At 42.6% G+C, this 22,462-nt stretch overlaps 1 protein-coding gene across 17 annotated transcripts in view; it reads left to right on the top strand.

Moving 5' to 3' along the window:
• ROBO2 (roundabout guidance receptor 2) overlaps positions 1–22,462 on the top strand; it is an 878,643-nt gene that overhangs the window by 815,160 nt on the left and 41,021 nt on the right. For 9 of the 17 annotated variants that reach the window (XM_075263397.1, XM_075263392.1, XM_075263396.1 and 6 more), the window contains one exon: positions 12,722–12,904. In XM_075263397.1, the coding sequence (XP_075119498.1) occupies positions 12,722–12,904 (183 nt within the window). Of the gene's footprint in view, positions 1–12,721; positions 12,905–17,170; positions 17,198–17,749; positions 17,819–22,462 lie in introns of all 17 variants that reach the window. The other 8 variants (XM_075263390.1, XM_075263383.1, XM_075263381.1 and 5 more) reach the window with 2 other exon arrangements.

Below are 22,462 nucleotides of genomic sequence, written 5' to 3'. Positions count from 1 at the left end.
GGTCCTTAACATGAAGGTCCTACCTTATCTCTATAAAGGGGTTTTACAGGCTTTTTTAAATCGATGAAACCATTTGGATAGATCAATAAAGGTTCAAGACCCCTGCGGATCGAGGTCTTTGAAACGGCAGTGGCTCTTTCTTCTTGAGCAGAAGGTAGAAGTATAAGAACTCCTTGTATATTTCACATTCTTTTTGTAGCCATTCTTGGATTTGGCTTAAAAAAACACACGGAAAATCTGCAACAAAAAAAGCTGCGTTTCCGCAACGTCGGGTGTCAGCCTAATGGACACTCTCGGCACCCTGTTCTTCTATTTTTCTGGTATGGGTGTAGCTATAGGAGGTGCAGAGATAGTAATTTCTACAGAGCCCTGGAGCCTCAGGGGGTCCATAAGAAGACACCAGTACATGGTAAATGGGGGCCCCCTTCCTTTTTGGATTTTGTATCGGGGTCCAAGAACTTTAAGTTACGCTGTAGGATACCGATGCAGAGTGTTTTTAACGTAACCTCTTTGTATCAAAGGAAGATACTGATCCTCCCCACTCTCTATAGGTCCTCTTCTATTTCCATAGGTGCTAAGTGCCGCCTATCTCCCGACGTGCCAATAGGTTACATCCTCTTATTTTCCGGTTCGTTAGTTCCACTTTGCATGTCGACCCTAATTCCTAATTAATATCGCTATTTCATAAGAAGTTGATAAGCCGCCGTTCCATAGTGATTGGTTCAGCCCATGAAATGGCCATCCTTTATGCGTCTAGGGGAATTGAATGCTTCTCCAGACAGATCCGTCAGCCCCTTACCCTAGGCCTAGACACATCCTATGTATTATTAACTACAATATGTGGAAATATTAGACGCAGGCAGCAAGTTATTCAATAATTATATTAGGTTCTCGAAAAAAAAATGGAGTTCATTATCTCCTTTGGGTCGCCTGGTACAGATTACAGCTAAGTACAATTATTAGAGCACCGGATTGCCGTAACCTTTTTGCTGTGTATAAAAAGCGGTTTCATTTACATTCGCTCAGTATTCACAGGAGTATTAATGAGTTTGCAGTTCATGTTAGAAGCGAGCGACGGAGGAAGAAATGAGTCTTTTCTGTGGAATAATGTCCATAAGTGGACCCTACAATGTAATGGGGGAGACGGCTAATTCGTTTCTAAAATCAATATGCAGCGCTTCATTCTAGAACATATGTAACATTTTGCTTCGGCCAAAAAAAGGGATTTATTATATGGATTATATCCAGGGCTTAAGAGAATATTCCTCTAAATTTACCAGTGTAAAGATATCTGATTCGATGTTAGGAGACGCCCTAGCAAATACAAGGCTGTGGTTTTGCTTATACCCCTTATAGGGAGTGTGTCAACAGGACCCAGCCGATCAGCCCAGCCCTTCTGGACTTCTGCATCAAATAATGTTTCCCCTTTCAGGCACCGATTCAGAAGCTGAAAACACTGACACTAACCTATCTATCTGCAGGACTGGGGTGATATGCTGGTTCTGGTGACACTAACCTATCTATCTGCAGGGCTGGGGTGATATGCTGGGTCTGGTGACAGTAACCTATCTATCTGCAGGGCTGGGATGATATGCTGGTTCTGGTGACACTAACCTATCTATCTGCAGGGCTGGGGTGATATACTGATTCTGGTGACAGTAACCTATCTATCTGCTGGGCTGGGGTGATATACTGGTTCTGGTGACAGTAACCTATCTATCTGCAGGGCTGGGGTGATATGCTGGGTCTGGTGACAGTAACCTATCTATCTGCAGGGCTGGGGTGATATGCTGATTCTGGTGACAGTAACCTATCTATCTGCTGGGCTGGGGTGATATACTGGTTCTGGTGACAGTAACCTATCTATCTGCAGGCTGGGGTGATATGCTGGGTCTGGTGACAGTAACCTATCTATCTGCAGGGCTGGGGTGACATGCTGATTCTGGTGACAGTAACCTATCTATCTGCTGGGCTGGGGTGAGATACTGGTTCTGGTGACAGTAACCTATCTATCTGCAGGGCTGGGGTGATATGCTGGTTCTGGTGACACTAACCTATCTATCTGCAGGGCTGGGGTGATATGCTGGGTCTGGTGACACTAACCTATCTATCTGCAGGGCAGGGTGATATGCTGGTTCTGGTGACAGTAACCTATCTATCTGCAGGGCTGGGGTGATATGCTGGTTCTGGTGACAGTAACCTATCTATCTGCAGGGCTGGGGTGATATGCTGGTTCTGATGACAGTAACCTATCTATCTGCAGGGCTGGGGTGATATGCTGGTTCTGGTGACACTAACCTATCTATCTGCAGGGCTGGGGTGATATGCTGGTTCTGGTGACAATAACCTATCTATCTGCAGGGCTGGGGTGATATACTGGTTCTGGTGACAGTATAACCTATCTATCTGCAGGGCTGGGGTGATATGCTGGTTCTGGTGACACTAACCTATCTATCTGCAGGGCTGGGGTGATATACTGGTTCTGGTGACAGTATAACCTATCTATCTGCAGGGCTGGGGTGATATGCTGGTTCTGGTGACACTAACCTATCTATCTGCAGGGCTGGGGTGATATGCTGGTTCTGGTGACACTAACCTATCTATCTGCAGGACTGGGGTGATATGCTGGTTCTGGTGACAGTAACCTATCTATCTGCAGGGCTGGGATGATATGCTGGTTCTGGTGACACTAACCTATCTATCTGCAGGGCTGGGGTGATATACTGATTCTGGTGACAGTAACCTATCTATCTGCTGGGCTGGGGTGATATACTGGTTCTGGTGACAGTAACCTATCTATCTGCAGGGCTGGGGTGATATGCTGGTTCTGGTGACACTAACCTATCTATCTGCAGGGCTGGGGTGATATGCTGGGTCTGGTGACAGTAACCTATCTATCTGCAGGGCTGGGGTGATATGCTGATTCTGGTGACAGTAACCTATCTATCTGCTGGGCTGGGGTGATATACTGGTTCTGGTGACAGTAACCTATCTATCTGCAGGCTGGGGTGATATGCTGGGTCTGGTGACAGTAACCTATCTATCTGCAGGGCTGGGGTGACATGCTGATTCTGGTGACAGTAACCTATCTATCTGCTGGGCTGGGGTGAGATACTGGTTCTGGTGACAGTAACCTATCTATCTGCAGGGCTGGGGTGATATGCTGGTTCTGGTGACACTAACCTATCTATCTGCAGGGCTGGGGTGATATGCTGGGTCTGGTGACACTAACCTATCTATCTGCAGGGCAGGGTGATATGCTGGTTCTGGTGACAGTAACCTATCTATCTGCAGGGCTGGGGTGATATGCTGGTTCTGGTGACAGTAACCTATCTATCTGCAGGGCTGGGGTGATATGCTGGTTCTGATGACAGTAACCTATCTATCTGCAGGGCTGGGGTGATATGCTGGTTCTGGTGACACTAACCTATCTATCTGCAGGGCTGGGGTGATATGCTGGTTCTGGTGACACTAACCTATCTATCTGCAGGGCTGGGGTGATATACTGGTTCTGGTGACAGTATAACCTATCTATCTGCAGGGCTGGGGTGATATGCTGGTTCTGGTGACACTAACCTATCTATCTGCAGGGCTGGGGTGATATACTGGTTCTGGTGACAGTATAACCTATCTATCTGCAGGGCTGGGGTGATATGCTGGTTCTGGTGACACTAACCTATCTATCTGCAGGGCTGGGGTGATATGCTGGTTCTGGTGACACTAACCTATCTATCTGCAGGACTGGGGTGATATGCTGGTTCTGGTGACAGTAACCTATCTATCTGCAGGGCTGGGGTGATATGCTGGTTCTGGTGACATTAACCTATCTATCTGCAGGGCTGGGGTGATATGCTGGTTCTGGTGACAGTAACCTATCTATCTGCAGGACTGGGGTGATATGCTGGTTCTGGTGACACTAACCTATCTATCTGCAGGGCTGGGGTGATATGCTGGTTCTGGTGACACTAACCTATCTATCTGCAGGGCTGGAGTGATATGCTGGGTCTGGTGACAGTAACCTATCTATCTGCAGGGCTGGGGTGATATGCTGGTTCTGGTAACACTAACCTATCTATCTGCAGGGCTGGGGTGATATGCTGGTTCTGGTGACACTAACCTATCTATCTGCAGGGCTGGGGTGATGTGCTGGTTCTGGTGACAGTAACCTATCTATCTGCAGGGCTGGGGTGATATGCTGGGTCTGGTGACAGTAACCTATCTATCTGCAGGGCTGGGGTGATATGCTGGATCTGGTGACAGTAACCTATCTATCTGCAGGGCTGGGGTGTTATGCTGGTTCTGGTGACAGTAACCTATCTATCTGCAGGGCTGGGGTGATATGCTGGGTCTGGTGACAGTAACCTATCTATCTGTAGGGCTGGGGTGATATGCTGGTTCTGGTGACACTAACCTATCTATCTGCAGGGCTTGGGTGATATACTGGTTCTGGTGACAGTATAACCTATCTATCTGCAGGGCTGGGGTGATATGCTGGTTCTGGTGACACTAACCTATCTATCTGCAGGGCTGGGGTGATATACTGGTTCTGGTGACAGTATAACCTATCTATCTGCAGGGCTGGGGTGATATGCTGATTCTGGTGACACTAACCTATCTATCTGCAGGGCTGGGGTGATATGCTGGTTCTGGTGACACTAACCTATCTATCTGCAGGACTGGGGTGATATGCTGGTTCTGGTGACAGTAACCTATCTATCTGCAGGGCTGGGGTGATATGCTGGTTCTGGTGACAGTAACCTATCTATCTGCAGGACTGGGGTGATATGCTGGTTCTGGTGACACTAACCTATCTATCTGCAGGGCTGGGGTGATATGCTGGTTCTGGTGACACTAACCTATCTATCTGCAGGGCTGGAGTGATATGCTGGGTCTGGTGACAGTAACCTATCTATCTGCAGGGCTGGGGTGATATGCTGGTTCTGGTGACACTAACCTATCTATCTGCAGGGCTGGGGTGATATGCTGGTTCTGGTGACACTAACCTATCTATCTGCAGGGCTGGGGTGATATGCTGGCTCTGGTGACCATAACCTATCTATCTGCAGGGCTGGGGTGATATGCTGGTTCTGGTGACAGTAACCTATCTATCTGCAGGGCTGGGGTGATATGCTGGGTCTGGTGACAGTAACCTATCTATCTGCAGGGCTGGGGTGATATTCTGGATCTGGTGACAGTAACCTATCTATCTGCAGGGCTGGGGTGTTATGCTGGTTCTGGTGACAGTAACCTATCTATCTGCAGGGCTGGGGTGATATGCTGGTTCTGGTGACACTAACCTATCTATCTGCAGGACTGGGGTGATATGCTGGTTCTGGTGACACTAACCTATCTATCTGCAGGGCTGGGGGGATATGCTGTTCTGGTGACACTAACCTATCTATCTGCAGGGCTGGGGTGATATACTGGTTCTGGTGACAGTATAACCTATCTATCTGCAGGGCTGGGGTGATATGCTGGTTCTGGTGACACTAACCTATCTGCAGGGCTGGGGTGATATGCTGGGTCTGGTGACAGTAACCTATCTATCTGCAGGGCTGGGGTGATATGCTGGTTCTGGTGACAGTAACCTATCTATCTGCAGGGCTGGGGTGATAGGCTGCTTCTGGTGACAGTAACCTATCTATCTGCAGGGCTGGGGTGATATGCTGGTTCTGGTGACAGTAACCTATCTATCTGCTGGGCTGGGGTGATATACTGGTTCTGGTGACAGTAACCTATCTATCTGCAGGGCTGGGGTGATATACTGATTCTGGTGACAGTAACCTATCTATCTGCTGGGCTGGGGTGATATACTGGTTCTGGTGACAGTAACCTATCTATCTGCAGGGCTGGGGTGATATGCTGGTTCTGGTGACACTAACCTATCTATCTGCAGGGCTGGGGTGATATGCTGGGTCTGGTGACAGTAACCTATCTATCTGCAGGGCTGGGGTGATATGCTGATTCTGGTGACAGTAACCTATCTATCTGCTGGGCTGGGGTGATATACTGGTTCTGGTGACAGTAACCTATCTATCTGCAGGCTGGGGTGATATGCTGGGTCTGGTGACAGTAACCTATCTATCTGCAGGGCTGGGGTGACATGCTGATTCTGGTGACAGTAACCTATCTATCTGCTGGGCTGGGGTGAGATACTGGTTCTGGTGACAGTAACCTATCTATCTGCAGGGCTGGGGTGATATTCTGGTTCTGGTGACACTAACCTATCTATCTGCAGGGCTGGGGTGATATGCTGGGTCTGGTGACACTAACCTATCTATCTGCAGGGCAGGGTGATATGCTGGTTCTGGTGACAGTAACCTATCTATCTGCAGGGCTGGGGTGATATGCTGGTTCTGGTGACAGTAACCTATCTATCTGCAGGGCTGGGGTGATATGCTGGTTCTGATGACAGTAACCTATCTATCTGCAGGGCTGGGGTGATATGCTGGTTCTGGTGACACTAACCTATCTATCTGCAGGGCTGGGGTGATATGCTGGTTCTGGTGACACTAACCTATCTATCTGCAGGGCTGGGGTGATATACTGGTTCTGGTGACAGTATAACCTATCTATCTGCAGGGCTGGGGTGATATGCTGGTTCTGGTGACACTAACCTATCTATCTGCAGGGCTGGGGTGATATACTGGTTCTGGTGACAGTATAACCTATCTATCTGCAGGGCTGGGGTGATATGCTGGTTCTGGTGACACTAACCTATCTATCTGCAGGGCTGGGGTGATATGCTGGTTCTGGTGACACTAACCTATCTATCTGCAGGACTGGGGTGATATGCTGGTTCTGGTGACAGTAACCTATCTATCTGCAGGGCTGGGGTGATATGCTGGTTCTGGTGACATTAACCTATCTATCTGCAGGGCTGGGGTGATATGCTGGTTCTGGTGACAGTAACCTATCTATCTGCAGGACTGGGGTGATATGCTGGTTCTGGTGACACTAACCTATCTATCTGCAGGGCTGGGGTGATATGCTGGTTCTGGTGACACTAACCTATCTATCTGCAGGGCTGGAGTGATATGCTGGGTCTGGTGACAGTAACCTATCTATCTGCAGGGCTGGGGTGATATGCTGGTTCTGGTGACACTAACCTATCTATCTGCAGGGCTGGGGTGATATGCTGGTTCTGGTGACACTAACCTATCTATCTGCAGGGCTGGGGTGATGTGCTGGTTCTGGTGACAGTAACCTATCTATCTGCAGGGCTGGGGTGATATGCTGGGTCTGGTGACAGTAACCTATCTATCTGCAGGGCTGGGGTGATATGCTGGATCTGGTGACAGTAACCTATCTATCTGCAGGGCTGGGGTGTTATGCTGGTTCTGGTGACAGTAACCTATCTATCTGCAGGGCTGGGGTGATATGCTGGGTCTGGTGACAGTAACCTATCTATCTGTAGGGCTGGGGTGATATGCTGGTTCTGGTGACACTAACCTATCTATCTGCAGGGCTTGGGTGATATACTGGTTCTGGTGACAGTATAACCTATCTATCTGCAGGGCTGGGGTGATATGCTGGTTCTGGTGACACTAACCTATCTATCTGCAGGGCTGGGGTGATATACTGGTTCTGGTGACAGTATAACCTATCTATCTGCAGGGCTGGGGTGATATGCTGATTCTGGTGACACTAACCTATCTATCTGCAGGGCTGGGGTGATATGCTGGTTCTGGTGACACTAACCTATCTATCTGCAGGACTGGGGTGATATGCTGGTTCTGGTGACAGTAACCTATCTATCTGCAGGGCTGGGGTGATATGCTGGTTCTGGTGACAGTAACCTATCTATCTGCAGGACTGGGGTGATATGCTGGTTCTGGTGACACTAACCTATCTATCTGCAGGGCTGGGGTGATATGCTGGTTCTGGTGACACTAACCTATCTATCTGCAGGGCTGGAGTGATATGCTGGGTCTGGTGACAGTAACCTATCTATCTGCAGGGCTGGGGTGATATGCTGGTTCTGGTGACAGTAACCTATCTATCTGTAGGGCTGGGGTGATATGCTGGGTCTGGTGACAGTAACCTATCTATCTGCAGGGCTGGGGTGATATGCTGGTTCTGGTGACACTAACCTATCTATCTGCAGGGCTGGGGTGATATGCTGGTTCTGGTGACACTAACCTATCTATCTGCAGGGCTGGGGTGATATGCTGGCTCTGGTGACCATAACCTATCTATCTGCAGGGCTGGGGTGATATGCTGGTTCTGGTGACAGTAACCTATCTATCTGCAGGGCTGGGGTGATATGCTGGGTCTGGTGACAGTAACCTATCTATCTGCAGGGCTGGGGTGATATTCTGGATCTGGTGACAGTAACCTATCTATCTGCAGGGCTGGGGTGTTATGCTGGTTCTGGTGACAGTAACCTATCTATCTGCAGGGCTGGGGTGATATGCTGGTTCTGGTGACACTAACCTATCTATCTGCAGGACTGGGGTGATATGCTGGTTCTGGTGACACTAACCTATCTATCTGCAGGGCTGGGGGGATATGCTGTTCTGGTGACACTAACCTATCTATCTGCAGGGCTGGGGTGATATACTGGTTCTGGTGACAGTATAACCTATCTATCTGCAGGGCTGGGGTGATATGCTGGTTCTGGTGACACTAACCTATTTGCAGGGCTGGGGTGATATGCTGGGTCTGGTGACAGTAACCTATCTATCTGCAGGGCTGGGGTGATATGCTGGTTCTGGTGACAGTAACCTATCTATCTGCAGGGCTGGGGTGATAGGCTGCTTCTGGTGACAGTAACCTATCTATCTGCAGGGCTGGGGTGATATGCTGGTTCTGGTGACAGTAACCTGTCTATCTGCAGGACTGGGGTGATATGCTGGTTCTGGTGACTGTAACCTATCTATCTGCAGGACTGGGGTGATATGCTGGTACTGGTGACACTAACCTATCTATCTGCAGGGCTGGGGTATATGGGGCTATAGAAATGGGTCCATATAGTATCCACAATTATAGACCCATAAATGTGGCTAATGTATCGCAACAAACTATGGTTGCGTGTAGACGGCCTTAGGCGGTGTGTAGTCCAAGGGGCTCTCGGATCCCAGTCACTGAGTTCCTTCTGTGCTTTGCTCATTCCTATGGGGGATTCTGTCCAGCTCTTTTCCAATATAGGACCTGATCTATAATCATTGACTCCAATATATACGTATACATACATGACCTCAGAATGGCATACAAATAATACATAAGAAACACTAATAACCTCATCCATTGTGATACATAGTGTCTGCCTCTACTATATGTACATAATAGTAACATATGCTGTGTTATAATACACATACTATACTGTGCGTTCTTGCCCTTCCGTTACACATTGCACCGTGCGCCCTGCCAAACAGAGTTAAAGGGATTCGGCAGTAAACACAGGATAAAAGAACAAGTCTATTGGACGTAAAAAGAACGCCGACCCAAAGGAGCCATCTTTTCCAGATAATTATGCTCAAGATGGCAGCTAATTGTTTCCTTAATGATCTCGGTGTCCCAGCCTCAACAATCATTTTATGACACCTTCCTTTATGTCATTAATACTCCGAGCATTGAAAGCAATTACGCCCATCTTATATCGTATATATTCCTTTTGGATTTTTTCTTCATTAACTCACCGGAGTTGCGGGCTGGATGAAATAGCACCTATGGGTCACATTGACTGATGAGAGGCTTTTACTGTTTGCTTTGTAAAAATGTAATTGGAATCCTTATTAACCCCCTTTGTCTTTTATATATTGTGGTATAACAAATATTGATCTCCGTATACAAACAGCGCCCGGAAAATCGTTAGCGGTTCAGGATCAGCAGTTCATTTATATTGCCAATAAAATATATCTATTCTTCTTAGATAAAATAGATAATGAGAGTATTGAATAAGAAATGCAGACACGGCGGGGAATATAGAAGTAGATATCACATCATCTGGAGGATAACGCCGCATTTAGTTGCCGGCGTTGTGGAATTTTTAGTTGTTTTTTAATTTACTTTTGGAAATGAATAGTTCAAGTGAATAGAAGAAACTTTGTAATATAGTTAATTAAAGGGAAATGCTTCCGTCTTGTGTTCTCAGCTCCTCTCCTGCCTGCGAACCTGCTCAATTCACTGTGAGGTCTGTCTCTTATGGACAGATCGAGTTACATAAAAGTCTATGGAGAGGGGAGGGGAAGGAGGAGGAGCTCAGGGAGAGATAAAAAAGCACAGACACAATATAGCAAGTGTTTATTAGATTTCTAGTTATTGTATATAAGATTTCTAGCAGTTTTTCAGCAGATTATATCAAGACTGTGCAGTATAGATGTTACTAAAGCTCTGGTGAGAGTTATCTTATTGTATCTGTGCCAGGACATCTATGTGTCTCTGCCTCTCACTTACTCCTCTTTCTCCACCCTTCCCCACTCCATAGACTTCTATGAACTATGCAAGGACATCTGTGTCTCTTTGCCTCTCACTCCTCTTTCTCCACCCTTCCCCACTCCATAGACTTCTATGAACTATGCAAGGACATCTGTGTCTCTTTGCCTCTCACTCCTCTTTCTCCACCCTTCCCCACTCCATAGACTTCTATGAACTATGCAAGGACATCTGTGTCTCTTTGCCTCTCACTCCTCTTTCTCCACCCTTCCCCACTCCATAGACTTCTATGAACTATGCAAGGACATCTGTGTCTCTTTGCCTCTCACTCCTCTTTCTCCACCCTTCCCCTCTCCATAGACTTCTATGAACTATGCCAGGACATATATGTGTCTTTGCCTCTCACTTACTCCTCTTTCTCCACCTTTCCCCGCTCCATAGACTTCTATGAACTATGCCAGGACATCTGTGTCCCTTTGCAGCTTACTTACTCCTCTTTCTCCACCCTTCCTCTCCCCATAGACTTCTATGAATTATGCCAGGACATCTGTGTACCTTTGCGGCTCACTTACTCATCTTTCTCCACCCTTCCCCTCTCCATAGACTTCTATGAACTATACCTGGACATATGTGTCCCTTTGCTGCTCACTTACTCCTCTTTCTCCACCCTTCCCCTCTCCATAGACTTCTATGAACAATGAGTCTGTCTTCGGTGAAGATGGGACTGAGCAGTGAATTGAGCAGCGAATTGAGCAGTTTAGCAGGCAGGAGAGGAGCTGACAAGAGGCGATAGAGTTTTCTTTGATCATGTTACAAAGTTTTGTTTCTTCACCTGAACTATTAATTTTGCAAAAAAACTTTTTTTTTTGGTTTCTGTTGTGTTTTATTCCGTGTAGATTACATTTACATGTGCGGTATATTTTGGACAATAGTTGACATTGTTACATTAGGTTACAGTATATTTACTGCACACAGTGTGCTGCCTTAGACTCGTATCTGCTTCTTGTTGGTGACAACTTCCTGACATTGAGTAGAGCTGTCAAGGACAGTGGTTGCAATGTTCAATGAACGGCAATATGCTGCAGTATCCAGGCCTCCCAGCAGATGGCGCTGTATAAGACATGCTGGTGTTATAGCCACAAGGGTTTGGACTATGGGTTTCTATATTAGCTAATTTGGGGTCACACCTCATAATACATTGGAGCCACGAATGGCAAAGTATTGTCCATGTGAATAGCCGCTACTTCTAACATGTCTGTTTTATTACACACTTGCAATCCCTATTAGATATCAATGCTGGAGCAACTGTGTCGTTCCTCTGTTATTCCTCCTGGAAACTTAGTCATAATGAGCCAAATGACCAGTGAATACAATGTCACATGGCCAAGTGTCAGACCCCCTCCCCACCAATCTAATATTGATGGGTCATCAGTAATGTAATCCTTGAACTCCCCTTTAACATCTAGTCCTTTGGACTCGTCCTACCAAGGACAAACTCGGCTCTGCTACATTTGCTCTCCATATGCGGTCTCTTACCTGAGCTCTATAGTCGGTGTAATGGCCCGTGCAGATATTACTTCTCTCTTGCTTGCCCCACTAACATCTTACGAGTCCATAGTTGTATCTAACACATTAAATTAGACTAAATGACACTTGTGTAGTTAAAATTGTACTTGCTGATACATAGCACTTAGCTCGGCGGTATCATGGTATGAATTGCAGAGGGGTTGGTTGACTCAGACTTGCAAACTTTCACGGTATTAATTGCCGTTGATTTAGATGTGACTAATTAATTTTTGCTTCAGCAAATTAGTTTTATTCTTCATTAGTCTCTGGTAGGAGGAAGACATTGTATATCATTACATCTCTGTCTGCAGGAACAATGGAGGGACGCAGGTCACCCTCATGCCGCGTCTTCCATCTAATTAGAAGAGCTGACAGTATTGTTAAAGTAACACCTGCTATCCAGACCTTCCAGTGCAAACATACCTGTGGCTTCTTACAGTCTATAGATTAGCCAGGGTTATACTACCAGCGCATGGGATATCAGATAACTACTTGTCATTTGTTATATAAACCTTAGGAGATTGGGAAATTTGCAGGATTGGCGTGAAATCATAGACACACAATAGTCATAGAGTAAGTTATATCGGGACATGAGCTGCTACTACAGCCGTTATCCTGGAAGCCCCGCCCCTGCTTAAGCTGAGATCTATTAATTGGACGGCCCACGCTCTCCATACTACAGATACTTTACTAGAATGTCCTATGGATACTATTATCTCCTGTATCCTCTGCATAATATTGATACAAATGTTGCTTTTTTTTGTTTATTTTTCCGCAGGAAATCGCAATGAAGTTGTAATCACAGAGAACAACAACAGCATCACCGAGCAGATCACAGATGTTGTAAAACAGCCAGCCTTCATTGCAGGAATTGGTGGTGCATGCTGGGTAATTCTCATGGGATTCAGCATATGGCTGTACTGGCGCAGAAAGAAGAGAAAGGGTCTCAGCAACTACGCCGGTAAGATATCCAAAATCCTGGAACAGGGTGACAACACAAAGATCACCAATGGCCATGAAAAGGATTCTCATGTGCTTGGCGGATTGCGGGTACCCAACAGAGTCCATACAGCCCCCGCGGATCAGTGTCACAGAAATAGAACTTAGAGATTTGATTGTTGCATTTAATATCATTGATATGTTGTAGAGAAAGGAAATGATTTTCTTACAAAAAAGAAAAAAAATATATCACATTTTGCCATATACCTCCCTCTTACTGCAGAGACACCGGAAATCTTATATTGTCTATGCTGTATTCTACTTCTAGTCTCTATGGATTACTATATCCTGGGGGAGAACCTTATACATGGAGTCTACTGTATATTTATCATTATAGCACAAAGGACTTCCTAGATGTGAGGAATATATAGGGAAATACCATAGTAGTCACATGATAGATAGGAGATAGATAGATAGATAGATAGATAGATAGATAGATAGATAGATAGATAGGAGATAGATGATAGGTAGATAGATAGGAGATAGATAGATAGATAGATAGATAGATAGATAGATAGATAGATAGAAGATAGAGAGAGAGATAGATAGATAGATAGATAGATAGATAGATAGATAGATAGGAGATAGATAGATAGATAGATAGATAGATAGATAGGAGATAGATAGATAGATAGATAGATAGATGATAGATAGATAGATAGATAGATAGATAGATAGATAGATAGATGATAGATAGATAGATAGATAGATAGATAGATAGATGATAGATAGATAAAAAGATAGATATTGGACACATGAATGTTTCATCTGTGTATAGTCATTCCTTAGTGACTAGATGGGTAGATAGTAGGTCAGAGATAGATAGATAGATAGATAGATAGATAGATAGATAGGAGATAGATAGATAGATAGATAGATAGATAGATAGATAGGAGATAGATAGATAGATAGATAGATAGATAGATAGATAGATGATAGATAGATAGATAGATAGATAGATAGATAGATAGATGATAGATAGATAGATAGATAGATGATAGATAGATAAAAAGATAGATATTGGACACATGAATGTTTCATCTGTGTATAGTCATTCCTTAGTGACTAGATGGGTAGATAGTAGGTCAGAGATAGATAGATAGATAGATAGATAGATAGATAGATAGATAGATAGATAGATAGGAGATAGATAGATAGATAGCTAGACAGATAGGAGATAGATAGATAGATAGATAGATAGATAGATAGATATCATATACATGGAACTTTCACCTGTGTTCATGTGTATAGTCATTCCCTAGTAGATTATATGGATAGTTGGGTAATAGACATGAGAGGGAGAGAGATACAGTATATAGACAGATAGATTAGATACTTGTTCTGTTTGTGGTCATTCCTTAGTAGATGGATAGATAATAGACATAAGACAGTCAGACACTTGTAGTCATCCGTACAATAGTAGAAGGATCTAGTACATGGATGGATACTGTAGATAAGGTGCTTGTTGTGTGTAGACATCTCCTAGTAGGTCAAGTCCTCTCATTACTGCTCCACCTCCACATCTCCAATGAATACAGTGACCCAGATAATTCCAGCAGTCCCTGGCTGTTGTGGGCGTACGGGATGTAATATTTCCCGGTACATCAGAAACTCTTGCTTCTTCAGGACCGGGGAATTTGATAGATCTTTGCAGAGCAGAAGATCAAATGGATAAGATGTTAGATCAAACCAATAGTACTTCAAAGCGTGATCCAGCGCGGCGCTATACCGCGCCACGGCTTCTCTTGAGATATGATGGTGTCAGATGTTTGAACTCTCCTGATGGTGAATATTAATGGCTGGAATTATGGAGATTCAGGGAAACAAAGGCAGGGGAGATATAAGTGAGCAGGAGACGGAGGGCCCGGGATCTGCTTACAATTTGTTCCTGGAATGGAGAATTAGGGGAGTAGAAGAAATATGAGCTATGACAAGATCGCTTCCATTTCTTTCAAGTTCTCATCGCAGCCGTTTTGTTAGGATCCTTTAGACAGACACCGGCTTTCATTATGTGATGTTCCTTTAAATATATCGTGAATATAGATGAAGGTGAAATTATTCAGTGACATTAATAGACTCCCTGGAAATGGATATATTAGGCTAATATGCTATAGTATGTATGGTGTAGCGCTTGTACGTGGCAGTATAGTGGGCGGTAGGGTCTTCTCCATCAGGTTGTCCAGGATTTGGGATTTCTTCTATAGACAGCTCCACAGTGCCACTCTAGGGCACAGGCTGTGACTTGTATTGCAATATTTACTAAAAACGAATACCAGACATGGGTCATGGATAAGACTGGAGACGCCTTATGTCTTGATGTTCTGAGAGCGGTCCCACTCCTTATATGTATACCCTCAAATGATGGATAGATAGATAGATAGATAGATAGATAGATAGATAGATAGATGATAGATAGATAGATAGATAGATAGATAGATAGATAGATGATAGATAGATAGATAGATAGATAGATAGATGATAGATAGATAGATAGATAGATATGAGATAGATAGATAGATAGATAGATAGATAGATAGGAGATAGATAGATAGATAGATAGATAGATAGATAGATAGATCGATAATAGATAGATAGATAGATAGATAGATAGATAGAAGATAGATAGATAGATAGATAGATATGAGATAGATAGATAGATAGATAGATAGATAGATAGATAGATAGGAGATAGATAGATAGATAGATAGATAGATAGATAGATAGATAGATAGATAGATAGATAGATAGGAGATAGTGTAAGGCACTGAGTAGGACCGCCCACTGGACTCCTCAATCCAGAAAGGGCACGGATATAAATGAAAAATCGACACGTTATACTAACACTGTATATCAGTTAGAGCTCCATTGTACATCTACATCCATCTACATTGTACATGGGACGGGTTCCCAATTCATTGACCTGCAGGTCTACAATCAACCTATAGGGGGCAGGTAGTCGCATGTCTATGGCATAACTTCAGAATCATTGTCCGATACAAACAATTCTAGAAAGAATTGGATGGAATATTCCAGCTTTCTCTACAACATATTCGGGTCTAAAATGCAATGAATCAAAGTCTGTCATTATAGGTTTTATTTGATTGCCGAGATTTTCTAACTCCAAGTATTATTGCATTGTACCTCCATAGGACCCCTATGTGTGGACTCACCCTTATAGATACATATATACTGTATATGACACTACTTGGGGTCTTAGCTATGTGCACTGTAGATTATACAGTCCAGTCTGATATATACCCTATATACTCCACGTCATAGCTGCTATATGATTGACGCTGCAATGTCATAGACTGTGTTGGGTTACCTTAGGGGTGCACAGATGTGGCAGAATTGAACTTGCCCTTTCAATCTTAAAATTGCAATGTGGGAAACAATTATTAAAGGGGACCTGTCTTATGGGACATTGTGTGAAGCATATAATAGAGCAAGAGGAAACGAGCAGATTGATATATAGTTTTATAGGGAAAGATTCAATAGGAATCTGCTCACCTCCTCCTGCTCTATAACATGACGATTCCTTTATAGCCTAACTAAATTTGTATTCCATACATCGGGTAGATAACAAACTTTATAATATACTTTATTAAAGAAAAGTTCCAGGGTCCTCCCATATTTGTACATATTTATATCTGTACAATAGAAGTCTATGGAGAAGGGAAGAGGAAGCAGAGAGACTATAGAGAGACAGTTTCCTTTCACAACACAACAGGGATATTAGAAATGACTTTCTAGCCTTTTTATTCTCAAATCTTTTTCCCCTTCTCTTCCTCCCCTCTCCATAGACTTCTTTGTCAACTGATCTGCTTTTGTATGGATACGGACTGAAATCCCGTAATAGTTAAAAACACTTTACTTTAGTGAAGTCTATTGCAAAGTTTGTCTATAGAGTCACGAAAAAATTAATAAAAGCCACCTCAATTCTGCCACATCTGACAAACTCAGCTCTGCTACATCCTAACACATTTCGCCCAGGTTGGATACGTCTGCCTATGGGACGCACCGAGCTCACATTGTCATCACTGCCACTAGTTACTTGCAATGTATCACCTGATATAACGTAGCTCTCCATTGGCTGCTGAGTGGCTATTGCTTCAAACAAAGTCATGTTTCCCATGCCGAGAAGTGTCGCTCCCATCACTTGACTGTCTTGATATTTGACTTGAGTCGGGTTTATAACTCAAATTGTCTTTACCTTCTTGTTTTGCAGTTCAGTCCTTCACCTTTACCCCTGCAGGTACTGTCCATTAGTCTGTGTTACCTCTGCACCACCATGTCATTGAAATCATTAGCTCTCAGAATTAAATATAATTACGTTCCGGCAGCGGAATTGCTAACTATCATTGTTAATTAGGATCTGGCTAGCAATTATTGCTGTACATTCCCATGAATGGACCGGCCCATCTACCCCCCCCCCCCCTCGGGACAATTCATCATTAGCAGAGCCCACCAGTTCCCAATGCTCTAAGCCTGACCATAATACAAGCGGTCGCCCTCCATGCTCCAGGCAAGTCCATAGCCAAAGGATTATATTTATTTCTGAGAGACGTATATATATATCTATCTATATATATGTCATCCAGCCTGCTAATACAATGACTGCAGCTCAGCGCGCAGGGAATTCTTTCCTTCCAAAAAAAAAATTAGCCTACAAAGCTTAAAACCATTATTTCACCAATTCTGTGCTATAGATACATTTTACACGTCATTGACACTGCAACATAGAAAATATTACAAGTTTTATCCAAAAAATGGGCGAATATCCTCTTTTTCTACATCCTTTACTTAGATTCCCCAGATACAACCATGCACCACAAAGTTGCACTTGGCACAAAGAAGGGGAGCTGGCACAACGCAGGTATATCTATTTGATATAATGAAGAAATAAAGCGACCTCTTATACATTGACAGTAAATATGGCAGCCGATATTACGGGTTCCAACGTCGACCATTATAAGTGACCTATCTGGTTAGAGGAGTAGCGGGGACGAGCGGTACTAGGTGGGATTATACGGGAACGCTGCAATTTTCAGTCTTGCCACTAGTGGGCCAGAAGTCAGTTCATTGGTTAAAGGAGATATTTGTATGGTTTGATACAAAGTTTCACAAAAAAAAAATTGCTGAGATGAGCGAGTCTTCCAACTTATATCTTGATCTGTATATGGCACATTGGATAGGCAGTTTTATCTGCAGGCATGTTATAGAGCAGGAGGAGCTGAGAAAACTCATACACTATATAATATATACTGTATATATACTGTAGTGTTATGGGGAAAGCTTCAGCATAACCTCAATATTCAATTCATTCAAGTCTCTTCTTTTTCAATGCTTAGGTGTCCAGTGGGCGGTCCTACACAGTGATTGACAAGCCATACAGGCAGGCTGTAGGACCACCCACTGGACTCCTAATAGTAGAAGCAGCTGGGATTTCACTGAATGACAAGTTATACTGAATTCTTTCCTATAATACCATATACCACGCTGCTCAGCTCCTCCTGCTCTATAACATGCCACCATGTTCAATGTGATAGCTTCCCTTTAAGACACATGTAGGACTGCTGTGTTGACTGCAATAGGAGAAAATTGTATTTGTTGGCATATGGTATAACGTGCTCTTCTTAAAGGGATAGTCCAATGTGTCCAGTAAGTGACTGGACTTATATTAAGAAGGAATGGGGTGCAACTTAAAAAAAAAAAAAAAAAATGCTAATTCAGTGCACAGATAACTTCCCATTGAAGCCAATAAAAACACCAATCATAATTTATTGTCTGTACATTGAAGGATGAACTCACCTTTCCTGTAAAATCAGCAGCTTAACCTGTTTGCTGCAGATATCAGGAGGAATCACAACCCTGTGACATGTTCAATAAATCTGTCCCTGAAATAACCCTTTAATGGGAACTGTATGCATACATGGAAATTTCTGCAGAAAAAATGTGAATGCTGTATACATTGTAACACAAGGCTATTCATATAGAAATCTATAGGCTCTACATTGGCTAGATAGATAGATAGATAGATAGATAGATAGATAGATAGATAGATAGATAGATAGGAGATAAATAGATAGATAGATAGATAGATAGATAGATAGATAGGAGATAGATAGATAGATAGATAGATAGATAGATAGATAGGAGATAGATAGATAGATAGATAGATAGATAGATAGATAGATAGGATTTAGATAGATAGATAGATAGATAGATAGATAGATAGATAGATCAGATATATAGATATGAGATAGATAGATAGATAGATAGATAGATAGATAGATAGATAGATAGATCAGATATATAGATATGAGATAGATAGATAGATAGATAGATAGATAGAGAGAGAGATAGATAGATAGGAGATAGATAGATAGATAGATAGATAGATAGATAGGAGATAGATATATAAATAGATAGATAGATAGATAGATAGATAGATAGATAGGAGATAGATAGATAGATAGATAGATAGATAGGAGATAGATAGATAGATAGATAGATAGATAAATAGATAGGAGATAGATAGATAGATAGATAGATAGATAGAGAAATAGATAGGAGATAGATAGATAGAGAGATAGATAGATAGGATTTAGATAGATAGATAGATAGATAGATAGATCAGATATATAGATATGTGATAGATAGATAGATAGATAGATAGATAGATAGATAGATAGATAGATAGATAGATAGATAGATCAGATATATAGATAGATAGGAGATAGATAGATAGATAGATAGATAGATAGATAGATAGATAGATAGATAGATAGATAGATAGATAGGAGATAGATAGATAAATAGATAGATAGATAGGATTTAGATAGATAGATAGATAGATAGATAGATAGATAGATAGATAGATAGATAGATCAGAGATATAGATATGTGATAGATAGATAGATAGATAGATAGATAGATAGATAGATAGATAGATATGTTTAAGCGTTTCCCATACCATCTATAGGACCAGAGAATAGTGTTGCCCCTGCCAATTGCTTCCATAGAACATTGAGTGTTAATGAGGGTTAATCAGTAACAGAGAGATTCCCCCAAAGGCTCCCCGGCCCCACCATAAAGCAGCAGAGCTATAATGGGCAACATACAGGCGCAATGATATATCATGCTAATTGCACTGCGGTATAAATCCCTCCAGACTGCGCCACGTCACGTTAGAAATGATTACTTAATGTGAACACAGATGTAGCAGAGCTGAATGGCTTCACATGCCCATATGGAGGCCAAATAACAAACACAGCTCTAAATGCATCTGTATTACATCTAGTAGGTTGCAGTGTAGCGGTGGCCTCTAATAGGTGGCCTCATCTATATGGGGACTAGGACTTGATCCTTCAGACATTGATGGGGGTTACAGCCCACCTTGGTGATATTTAAGGCCTGTCAGATCCTAAAGGCTTACAAAGGCATAAGAATACCTGGGATGAGGGAGCGGCGGGATAAGACGGAGGTGCTGTCAGGCAGGAATGCATATTTTAATTACAATGAGATGTGACAGCCGGGCCCACTATTGATTAACTACTGACTGCTTGCAATGTTTTGTTTCCAGCGCTCACTCAGTCAGCGACGGCCTGCGATTCATGAGTCTGATTTTTAATCTCCTTTTTATAGTTTATTACAGGAATGTCTTGCATTTTAATTAGGTGAAGGCATCAGCATTCCTGTAATATTAGGAGCACTGCTGACATGATAGCAGGCCCAGATGTGTCCTATACCTTCCATATACAGCCCTCTCTTTGTCTAGTCAATGGAGCACCTGCATGGAATACCCCAGCAATCCTTATGTATCTCACTGACATGTTTGATGTGTATTGTCTATTGTCTTGTAGAGCTAACCATTATTATTTTTTTGTATAAACTACTACAATATTCAGCACTTATTAATTAAATATTAATATGAGGTATAGGGAACATCAGCCTGTCTTGATATTGAGCTCCACTCTCCTCATCATATCAATCGGTCATATGGCTCAGTCCCACTCAAATTAATGGGGCTGAGCTGTAATACCAGGCACAGCCACTATACAATGTATGGCGCTGTGTTTGATATTCAGTGAAAAGGTCATAGCGATTAATATGATAGTCCTAGAAAATCTTTTCCATACAGCTGCTCCCTGTATTGCATAGTTGAACCTCCATAGTTTTCTAACCTACATGAAGCTATAAATCACCTCTGAGGTTTCCTATATGTGTATATTCTATATGACTTTTCTTGAAGCATAGCCAGTCAGCAATGTTTAAAGTGAATATCCAATTTTTGATATCAAATCATGTAGACTGATTTCTTAATAGTCACAGTCTCAAATCTTCTGTATAGGTTTGTAGCTAATCATGAAAATCTTGTTTATTGCAACCACCACTAGATGGAGCTCAAGGCATACTAGAAAGTCTACAATATAAACAGTATTCAGTAAGCTCTTTAGCTCCATCAAGTGGTGGCTGCAGGAAAGCATATTTTCATACAGTATATGCTATGAGAACCTTTAGATATATATTTTTAATGTAATTGCTTATATTTTAGGCTGAAATAATTTTTGTAAAAAATTTCGATCCATTTGGAATCAGCAGCTTGTATGTATTACATGTCATAGGAAGCTGCAGAATGCCATTCATTAACAAAGACCTCCAAGACCTCTCCCTTCCCGACTGAAGATGTTTCAAGCTGATTTATGATGATAAGAAAGTTCAGCTAGGCTTTTTTCATGATTGAGCTTAGAAGATGATTCAGAAGAGGGGAGAAGAAGTGGAAACCATGCAGACTTGCTAGAGAATGGCATCGCACAGCTTGCTATGTATTGTAATACACACAAGCTGCAGAACCCAAATGGTCCAGAATATCAAAAAAATTATAAATTATGTTTAGCCCAAAATACATTGAATATATATATATATATATATATATATATATATATATATATATATATAGTGGATTTGGAGCACTGCATCGAAATTTTGAGAATCAAAAAATAGTGTTCAAGGTTGGAGATTCACCTTAAAGTCTAATTCTGGGCAAAAATGGAAAATTTCGCTTTACTTGAGGTCTACCACCTTGGAGATCAGCAGTGTTCCTCCAGTTGTTAGAATCCTCAGGGCTACAATGTTCACAATGGCCCAGGAATCTGTATAGGAAATTCTCTTGGACTTTCCAGTAGAGAGAGTTTTTCTTATTGGTTGGCATGCACCGGAGACCTTCTGGTAGGGGAACAATACAAATCTTCAATATGGCAGACCCAGGGTCAATAGGCTGAATTTTAATTCTATGTTCCGATTTCTCGAAGGAAATGTGGGCTATTATAAGAGTTATATTATATGAACATGTAATGTGTGCACAGAATGTCTTGACTTTGACCTTGCATCTTGACTATACTCTTATTGTTTGCACTATACTTTGGAATTACTGTTCGTTGCATGTGGTCAGTTCACTAACCCTAAATTGATCCTTTACCTTGCAATATCACGGCAACCTCACCAAGGAACATTTATG

The sequence above is a fragment of the Leptodactylus fuscus genome, chromosome 2 (genome assembly GCF_031893055.1).
Source record: "Leptodactylus fuscus isolate aLepFus1 chromosome 2, aLepFus1.hap2, whole genome shotgun sequence".
Classification (NCBI taxonomy): domain Eukaryota; kingdom Metazoa; phylum Chordata; class Amphibia; order Anura; family Leptodactylidae; genus Leptodactylus; species Leptodactylus fuscus.
Note: the sequence above shows the minus strand (reverse complement) of the source record. Positions and strands in the feature narration are given on the sequence as shown.